Below are 10,520 nucleotides of genomic sequence, written 5' to 3' on the forward strand. Positions count from 1 at the left end.
TAACGAGTTCCGGAAGTGACGGTGGTGTGTCGTCGGCTCGGTTAGGTTCGGTTTCGACGGCTGCGACGGAGGCGATGGATTTTGTGGCACAGTTTCAAAGGGAGTATGGGGATAGGGGTCCGGATTTTGTACGGGAGGGGTTTATGGATGCGTTGCAGCGGTCACGGAGGGAATTTAAGTTGTTGTTCGTGTATTTGCATTCTCCGGATCATCCGGATACAAAGGAGTTTTGTGAGGGGAGTTTGTGTGATGAGGTTTTGTCGGCATTTGTGAATGAGAATTTTGTGGCTTGGGGTGGGAGTATTAGGGCGAGTGAAGGGTTTAAGATGAGTAATAGTTTGAAGGCTTCAAGGTTTCCGTTTTGTGCTGTTGTTATGGCTGCTACTAATCAGAGAATTGCCCTGCTGCAACAGGTATCTAATACAGATGTTCTCTTTTGTTATATTTTAAGATTGAAGAGTGTTGAACCATTAGAACCACTCAGTGCTTACCCAGTTACCCTATTACCCAAACTGAAATTTGTAAATCACCATTTGTTCTGCTTTTTTTGATAGTGTATTAGTTTCAATCTTTTTAGTTTGGGTAGTTTGATATCTTGTACTTTAATACAGTAATGCATGTAGTTTATGGTCCATTACATTCGATTCTGTACATTGGTGTCTTGGTTTTATCTGTTTGTATGTTGACAAACGTAAGTCTTGAATGACACGGTTTTCAATTGATTTATAATTTGTCGATTCAGGGGTTGGATAGGTTGAATGTTTTGCTTAGTCTATTATTAAGATATTAATGTTTCTTAAATGGAAGGTATGTTGATTATCTGATTAACACGTAAAATGTAATGAAGACTTAAATGTAAACCCTAATTAGTATTTCTTATCTGTTGGGTTTCTTTTATTGGAACGGGTTGTTTAAAATAGGAACTGTATATATTTGAGTTATGATGTAGTTGAACTTGCATACGGTTAGATATAACTTGGAGTAGCTAAGCCTTATGGTTGTTTAGCTTTATTACATACCTTTTCTAAGGTGGGACCATTTGTATGATCTAATTTGGGTAGTTATATTTTTAAGATTAAATGTAGGATAATGGCGGTGTATGGATTTTTGTTTTGGATCTGAATAAGTATTAAGTCATGATGAGCAGTTTTTAATGTTTGGATAAACGGACTCTGCTTCTGATTTTTGGGGAATATTTAACATTAAGGGGTCAATTTATTAGTTCCATACCTAGCCATGGAAGTGATTGTTAACGGGTAAAATAATAATATCTACCATACCTCTTTTAACCTAATTTGTGAAAAATATTTCATTACCATATAACAAGATGGTTCTTCTTTCCTCACAATACTACCACAACCATTCTTAGCCAATTATTTTCATTTTAATATTATCAGAGTTTGCAAATACTCGTAAAATTTATTATTAGAACTTCAAACAGCAGAAGCAAATCCAAACGATATATCCAATTTCGTATTGGCAAATTGGAAAATAATAATCCCATCTTTCTGAAATTGGCCGATAATAATCCCAAGTCAGTTATTAGCCAATAACAATCCGACCTCGTCCAATTTTTTTTTTTGTAAAATAGTCCGCCGTTAAAATAGCTTAACGGAGTTAAGTGTTTTTCCGAATTACAAACCGATGTTTTAGGGCTTTTGATCAGAACGAGGATACGAGTCGATTGATGTAAAACTTACCTCAAAATACTGCCCCCAACCCACGAAAACAGTGCTTCAATTCGGGTGTTTAACTTCCAATTAACAAAATTCAAGCCATTTCGAACACAATTTCGAGGTAAGTTTTATATCAATCGACTCGTATCCTCGTTCTGATCAAAAGCCCTAAAACATCGGTTTGTAATTCGGAAAAACACTTAACTCCGTTAAGCTTATTTTAACGGCAGACTATTTTACAAAAAAATTGGACGAGGTCGGATTATTATTGGCTAATAACTGACTTGGGATTATTATCGGCCAATTTCAGAAAGATGGGATTATTATTTTCCAATTTGCCTTTTGTATTCTGTCAATTTCTTGTCATTAATTTCCAATCGCACATATAAACACCCCTAGGTAACTAAAAGAACTGTGGTTTTTAGCTTCTGTTGAATAGCCCAGATATACAAATTATATACATGCATAAGTTTTGTGTGTTTTGTTCTCAGACACTTACTTTATTAGTGTATTTTAAAATTTTAAGTATCTGCACACAACTAAAGCAAATTAATTATTTCCATTTATGCATATTATTTAATGGCCTTCTCGACCCTAGTCTCTATATCATCTTTGTACTGCGTAAATGGTTTGTGCAATTTACAATGGTAAAATGGTAAATGATATATTTGAATTTGTTGCAGATTGAGGGACCTAAATCACCAGAAGAAATGCTCACATTATTGCAAAGGGTTTTTGAAGAAAGTGCCCCAGTCCTTGTAACAGCAAGACTTGATGCAGAGGAACGTAGAAACAGCATAAGATTGAGGGAGGAACAAGATGCTGCATATCAAGCTGCACTTGAAGCTGATCAAGTATGCCCTTTTTTTACTTAAAAAAATAGATATTATTGATATAATGTAACATGTGTGATCGATCATGTTGCCTAACTTGTTTATGGAAAATTAGGCAAGGGAACGCCAGAGGAAGGAAGAGGAAGAACGGCTAGAAAGGGAAGCTGCTGAAGCTGAAAGAAAACAAAAGGAAGAAGAGGAGGCGCGTGAAAGAGCAGAAATTGAAGCTGCTGAAAGAGAAGCTAGATTAATCAAATTGCGAGAGGAAAAATATTTGTCATTGGGTCCTGAACCTGAAAAAGGGCCTGATGTTGCTCAGGTATTCCTTACTCTAATACTCTTGCCTTAACTTGTCTTTTCTAATGCTGATATATGTGCATTTTAGTTTTTAATAAGATAAATGTTTTAACTTTTGTTACTGGAGGTCTGAATCTTTTTACTGAGAATTATGCAACTATAATAAAATGCAATAGCTTTTGGGAGAATTTTTATATAACAATTAACCATTGAAGAAAAGGCCTTATAGTTAGACAGTAAGACCCTTACATGGGGTCCACATGATCTGATTTAACGAAAAAAAATAACTAGGTTAGGACAAAGGGACGTAACTCGCAAGATTTGTAAACATACAGTACGAATCTCATCAATTTAAAGATAAAGGATCATCTTTGAAATTTGGTATATAAACATAAAAGACAATTTTTGTAATTTAATCTAGAATAAAATAAGCAAAATAAATCCATATAACCCATTTGAGATTAAACACAAGTCAGATCAACATGAACTTGCAATTTTCTTATCAGTCGGATTTATTTACATGTGATCTTATCCATTAAATAATGTAGGTACTCGTGAGATTACCAAATGGAGAAAGAAAGGGGAGGCGGTTCCATTCTAGTGCAACGATACAATCTCTGTATGACTTTGTTGATTCTTCAGGAACTTTGGAGACCGGAAGTTACACTCTTGTCACCAATTTTCCTCGTGTTTTATATGGTCCGGACAAACTATCTCTATCACTTGAACAAGTTGGATTACATCCTCAGGCCAGTCTTTTTGTTGAAATGAAATCATGAGATGTATTTATGTGCAGATTAAGGTTAGACCAATTCTGTATTTAGGACAACAATGTTGTTAATGTTTCCTCCCCATAGTATGCATATGTCAAGTGTTCATTGTTGATCATGTATCATGCAGATTAATGTTGAGCGGATGTATTCACCTAAAGTAAACTGTTAACAAACATAATGTCATGTTCTTTTTGTTGGGACAGATGTTTCCACAAATTGTTTTCAAGTGTTTATTGTATTGAACTGAGTTAAGATCCTGTGATGAACATGACAGTTGCGTTGTTTAAGTACTTGGTTTGGTTTCGATCTTTGAGGCTGTTTGTGTCTATATGTTAGTAGACAATATGTAATTGTTGTAGATGCGTGGACCCAAATATTGGTCGCATTTATTTATTAGTCCTCGCTATGGCAACCGCTAAGAATTATGAGTCGCTTAGTATGGTATGGTTGATGTTGGTGCTAGTGAATCGAATGTGCATGACATATTAGATACTTCTTTACCAAGTTACTCTTCTCTCTCTTAATTCTCTATTTTGTGTGTTAATTTGCAAGTGTTCTCCAGTTCTTCAAATTATCTAGCTTAGCGTTTGACCATTGAATCTTAGTTTTGATTGCTATAAGAGATGCAACGGTGAATTTAGCTTCTTTAGAGCTATAGTCCACACTGCACAATTGCACATCAATGATATTAGAGCAAACATCCTCGGATCTTCATGTATTTGATCGTATATGGCGATGGATTACAACACCACGTTACATGTAATGAGTTCACTCAAGTCAATGATGTGTTTGACCTCCATCAACATCTGGTCATATATATTTAAGTCTTTCATACGATGTTTGGGATGGAACTGAATGCAAAGATTTTGGATCATACAACTCCAAAGGAAAGATGTTGACGAGACTAAAATGAGATTCGAAACACTACTGGTGATGATTACGTGTAAACTTGAATGCAAAATTGATGGAAATAAGTTTTGATAATAGCGTATACAATCTCGATAAAAATTATGGAATTGCAATAAATGTTCTTACTAAAATTAAAGGCCAATGATAATGAAAATGTAATGCGTTTTAGAGACTAATTCGAGACGGTCAATCTCCCGATAGATTTAGCCTTTTGTAGTGTAGACACTCCCAAAGACGTAAGGGTATAAGGAGTGGTTAAACACTTTAAAGTGGCAAACCAAAAAACCGACCAATCAGAGCGCGCCATATCAATTAGGCAAAAGTGTTTAAACTTTGCTGAAAAGTGTTGGCAATGGTTTAAACACTTGCTGAAGTGGTAAACTTTTATTATTATTTTTTTTTTTGCAATAATTTATTTAATATAAATAAATTTAGGATATATACATTAAATTAAAAAACAATAAAGTTTCATAAATTAAATTAAAAACATCAAAGTTACACTAAATTAAAAAACAATAAAATTACATTAACATGAAACAATTTAAACTAGTCTTCGTCGGAATCGGCCAAAAGATGGGGTAAATCTTAACTTGCGAGATGATCTATGAGATCGTGTTTGAGTCTCCAATGGGTGTCTTCATTCATCAACTCGCCCAGCACCGTATCGTCTAGAGCCGGCTCGACCGGAGGATCCCGAATGTGCACCGGTGCTATCGCCTTTCCATCGTCTTTCAAAATCATGTTGTGTAAAATAATACACGTGTACACGACATTCCTAATTTTTTTAACCGATCTTGCTCGCATCGGTCGACTCAATACACCCCATTTCCCCTTCAAAACACCAAAAGCCCGTTCGACGTCTTTTCTTGCCGCCTCATGTTGCCTCTTGAATTTCTTTTCGTTTACTTCGTGAGGGTAAGGGATCGACTTCACAAACACGGACCACGAAGGGTAGATTCCATCCACGAGCAAATAACCACGTTTGTATAAATGGTTGTTAACGTAAAATGGACATTTTGGCGCGGTTCCATTTCGTTCCGTTAAAAATAACGGAGATTGTTGTAGAACATTGATATCGTTTTGAGAACCGGGTGGACCGGCAAAAGCATGCCAAAACCATAAGTCTTGAGAAGCAACCGCTTCGAGCATAACAGTCGGGTATCTATGATCTCCTCGCATATATTGGCCTCGATACTCTGTCGGACAAAAACGCCAAACGAAATGGGTGCAATCAAGGCTACCGAACATACCTGGAAGGTGATGTTTTTCCTCATGAGCTTGGTATAAAAGTGCCATGTCGTGGCTTGTCGGTCTACGTAAGAACTCTGGACCATATATTTTGCAAACCGTGTCACAAAAATATTCTAGGCACTCGCGGGAAGTTCTTTCGGCCATATGCAACTACTCGTCGTTCTCGTCTGGAGTGTTTCCAGTTGCGAGCTGTTTAATAGCCGATGTCACCTTTTGCAAGGGCGTAAAGCCCTTCCTACCTCGCGCATCGGGGGCCTCTACAAACCACGGGTCGTTCTCTTCCACATCGGACACAATTTTTAGAAACAAACGTTTCGACATACGGAACCTATGCCGAAAGATATCTTCGTTGTACTTCGGGTCTTCGACAAAATAATCCGCCATGAGTGTCTCATGCCCCTCCTCACGTTGACGTTCAATATATCTCCTTCGGTTAGATGTGCCGGTATCTTGAAGTTCGGCTTCTTCGATGAGATTTTGAAAAAAAAGAATGCTACTATCGGATGAATCGTCGCTACTCATGGGTGGGAACCATAACGGGAGTTCATCCGCCATTTTGTATGGTAAACTTTTAGAAGGAATTGGTGGTATTTTTTGGTTTGTTTGAGTATAAATTTGAAGGTATATGGTTAAATGGTTTATTGTGATATATATATAGTTTAATTTTAAATTTTTTTTTTTTTTTTAAACGGTAATATTACCGTTGGAGGTGGCCCCCCCCTTTTTCCAATCATGTTCCCGAGTCGGCAAAGGGTTACCGATTGACAACGTTTGCCGCATCGCCATATGGTTGGCGGCGGTGTTTGCCGATCGGCAAACCTCTTTGCCGCTCGTCACCGCATGCCACTCCGTATGCCCTAAGTTAAAGAAAATTTGTTCCAATTTTCTGCTTGATCTCTTGAACAATAATAATACGATTAGATATGTTTTAGTACAATGATCAACAATAGTTTTTGTTCTTTGGAAAATTGAGGTTATCTAATGAACATATAGGTATATCCATCTCAATGAAATTATAATTTTTCTTTTTTCTATTTATAAATCCTTACGTGTAACATGTTATTGATATATTTCCCCAAATGGCTATTACTTTATGCGTGTCATCCACAAAACCTTTAAAAGGATATCGAGGTTACGATGAAAAATGTTTCATATCGGATGACAAACAAGATATATTTTCGTACGAGAGAAACCTTTGAACTTCTTGTCATAATATTTGAAAATAAGAGTTGATGAGAACTCATTAGGCCGAACGGTGTAGGTCAACACTCTCAAGTTTCTCAACTAGGTAGCGCCCCCAACACCAACCATGCTCTGCAATATGAGCGTGTCATTGTTGCCCTAGCCATGATGATGGTGAGCGTTAAAGGGGGAGAAGGTGGGGACCAACCAATCAAATTTGTTTTCTTTTTTAATTTCTTTTTCTTATTTTTATATAGTTAACGAGGGCTTTAAAAGGGGATTTATTCTATACTGTGCAAGTTAACGATAAAATCTCCCATTTACATGTCGCTTACGTGACATGATAAAGCCCCTAAAAGCTTTATCCCATACCATATAATTAAACAAGAGGGAGGTTCATGTAATAACTTAATTTCAAACATCTGAAGTATGTCGATAATCTTGATGTTATTTAAATATGTATATCAAATCATACTTACCATGTAAAAAAACACAATTTATATACATACTTACACAACTTTATATACATAATCATACCACCTTTACATACAACACAACAAATTTTTACAAAAAGTCGCTTTCTTAAATATAAAAATACTATACTTTAACTAAATACAATAAAAATTAACTAAAGAAAATAAAAAAAAAAAACAAAAGTATATGGTATAAATTTAAAAAGAAAAAATAGTGAAGTATATAAAAATTACATGGGTTAGAAATGATGTAAGTAGATAATAATCAACAATTGTGACCTTTTTATTTTCATTCTAGTTTTTCAAATATTTTAACCATTAATTTATCTTGATAAGAATCCAAACTATTTGGTATCTTTCACACACGTTTTAATTTTCATTTCCGGCTTCGTGTGAACTGAACAATGCATACAATTAAATAGTTTTGACTATATTTTAATTCTTAAGTCAAGCCTAAACAATGACAATTGAGACGTTATGGAAAATTCTACCAATTTAGGTATTATAGTATGGCCATCACCACTTTGGTGGGTGATAGAGGCTTTGTGCTTTTTGAAGAGAGATCAAAGTTCAATTCCTGACATTAGGTAAAATTTGGTGTAATTTAGGAGTACTGTTATGTAATCTTTGTAGTTGAAAAAAAAGGTATTATACTATGATTCTGTTACTAGTTTATATTCCATCTATCTAATTGTATATGGTTACAATTTCTATTTTATTAAAATAAAATATAGATATTTAAGGGCATACGGAGTGGCATGCGGTGACGAGCGGCAAAGAGGTTTGCCGATCGGCAAACACCGCCGCCAACCATATGGCGATGCGGCAAACGTTGTCAATCGGTAACCCTTTGTCGACTCGGGAACATGATTGGGAAAAGGGGGGGGGGGGGACACCTCCAACGGTAATATTACCGTTTAAAAAAAAATAATTTTTTTTTTAAAAAATTAAACTATATATATATCACAATAAACCATTTAACCATATACCTTCAAATTTATACTCAAACAAACCAAAAAATACCACCAATTCCTTCTAAAAGTTTACCATACAAAATGGCGGATGAACTCCCGTTATGGTTCCCACCCATGAGTAGCGACGATTCATCCGATAGTAGCATTCTTTTTTTTCAAAATCTCATCGAAGAAGCCGAACTTCAAGATACCGGCACATCTAACCGAAGGAGATATATTGAACGTCAACGTGAGGAGGGGCATGAGACACTCATGGCGGATTATTTTGTCGAAGACCCGAAGTACAACGAAGATATCTTTCGGCATAGGTTCCGTATGTCGAAACGTTTGTTTCTAAAAATTGTGTCCGATGTGGAAGAGAACGACCCGTGGTTTGTAGAGGCCCCCGATGCGCGAGGTAGGAAGGGCTTTACGCCCTTGCAAAAGGTGACATCGGCTATTAAACAGCTCGCAACTGGAAACACTCCAGACGAGAACGACGAGTACTTGCATATGGCCGAAAGAACTTCCCGCGAGTGCCTAGAATATTTTTGTGACACGGTTTGCAAAATATATGGTCCAGAGTTCTTACGTAGACCGACAAGCCACGACATGGCACTTTTATACCAAGCTCATGAGGAAAAACATCACCTTCCAGGTATGTTCGGTAGCCTTGATTGCACCCATTTCGTTTGGCGTTTTTGTCCGACAGAGTATCGAGGCCAATATATGCGAGGAGATCATAGATACCCGACTGTTATGCTCGAAGCGGTTGCTTCTCAAGACTTATGGTTTTGGCATGCTTTTGCCGGTCCACCCGGTTCTCAAAACGATATCAATGTTCTACAACAATCTCCGTTATTTTTAACGGAACGAAATGGAACCGCGCCAAAATGTCCATTTTACGTTAACAACCATTTATACAAACGTGATTATTTGCTCGTGGATGGAATCTACCCTTCGTGGTCCGTGTTTGTGAAGTCGATCCCTTACCCTCACGAAGTAAACGAAAAGAAATTCAAGAGGCAACATGAGGCGGCAAGAAAAGACGTCGAACGGGCTTTTGGTGTTTTGAAGGGGAAATGGGGTGTATTGAGTCGACCAATGCGAGCAAGATCGGTTAAAAAAATTAGGAATGTCGTGTACACGTGTATTATTTTACACAACATGATTTTGAAAGATGATGGAAAGGCGATAGCACCGGTGCACATTCGGGATCCTCCGGTCGAGCCGGCTCTAGACGATACGGTGCTGGGCGAGTTGATGAATGAAGACACCCATTGGAGACTCAAACACGATCTCATAGATCATCTCGCAAGTCAAGATTTACCCCATCTTTTGGCCGATTCCGACAAAGACTAGTTTAAATTGTTTCATGTTAATGTAATTTTATTGTTTTTTAATTTAGTGTAACTTTGATGTTTTTAATTTAATTTATGAAACTTTATTGTTTTTTAATTTAATGTATATATCCTAAATTTATTTATATTAAATAAATTATTGCAAAAAAAAATAATAATAAAAGTTTACCACTTTAGCAAGTGTTTAAACCATTGCCAACACTTTTCAGCAAAGTTTAAACACTTTTGCCTAATTGACATGGCGCGCTCTGATTGATCGGTTTTTTGGTTTGCCACTTTAAAGTGTTTAACCACTCCTTATACCCTAAATTGTTTTAAGAACAGCTGTATAATTGTTGTTATTAGTTTATACTTTATACACTAACTAGAATTGAGACCCGCCGCAATGCGGCGGGGATTCTTTAGTTATAACTAAGTCGACCTAGGACCCGCACGTTATGTTAAACCTGTCAAACGGGAAAAAAATAAACGATGTAAAAACGTTCACCCATACACGCACGTTGCGTCGTGTTAACTCGCAAAATTTAGAACGAAACTTAAAAACGTTAAACCAAAGACGCACGTTGCGATGTGTTAAGTCACAAAATTTAGAATCAAGCATAAAGCGGAAAATATGCGGAAAAAGAAAACAATAAATGATCAAAGTTGATAGTAAAAAAAGTTGTGAGGATAGATTGCAAAAGATAAAAAGTTTTGGGTTAAAAGTAAAAAAAAACAATAGTTTTGAGTTAAAAGTAATTTATGAAATACTTTTGGGTGAAAAGTAAAAAAAAAATCATTTTTTTTTTGAAAACCCCTATAGCCAAGGTTAC

At 36.3% G+C, this 10,520-nt stretch overlaps 2 protein-coding genes across 2 annotated transcripts in view; both read left to right on the plus strand.

Moving 5' to 3' along the window:
• Window positions 1–3,845, plus strand: part of LOC110867842 (plant UBX domain-containing protein 10) — a 4,335-nt gene extending 490 nt beyond the window's left edge. The window contains exons 1-4 of the mRNA XM_022116893.2: window positions 1–413; window positions 2,360–2,530; window positions 2,625–2,828; window positions 3,355–3,845. The exon at window positions 1–413 is cut by the window's left edge and continues 490 nt beyond it. Coding sequence (XP_021972585.1) covers window positions 1–413; window positions 2,360–2,530; window positions 2,625–2,828; window positions 3,355–3,585 — 1,019 coding nt within the window. The 3' untranslated portion in view covers window positions 3,586–3,845. The remainder of the gene's footprint in view (window positions 414–2,359; window positions 2,531–2,624; window positions 2,829–3,354) is intronic.
• A 4,554-nt stretch (window positions 3,846–8,399) lies between these two features.
• On the plus strand, window positions 8,400–10,082 carry LOC118480163. Its single transcript, XM_035974871.1, has 3 exons — window positions 8,400–9,060; window positions 9,361–9,466; window positions 10,077–10,082. The coding sequence occupies exons 1-3, from the start codon at window positions 8,450–8,452 to the stop codon at window positions 10,080–10,082; spliced, it is 723 nt and encodes a 240-aa protein (XP_035830764.1). The 5' UTR covers window positions 8,400–8,449.
• Window positions 10,083–10,520: the final 438 nt, after the last annotated feature.

The sequence above is a fragment of the Helianthus annuus genome, chromosome 7 (assembly GCF_002127325.2).
Source record: "Helianthus annuus cultivar XRQ/B chromosome 7, HanXRQr2.0-SUNRISE, whole genome shotgun sequence".
NCBI lineage: Eukaryota > Viridiplantae > Streptophyta > Magnoliopsida > Asterales > Asteraceae > Helianthus > Helianthus annuus.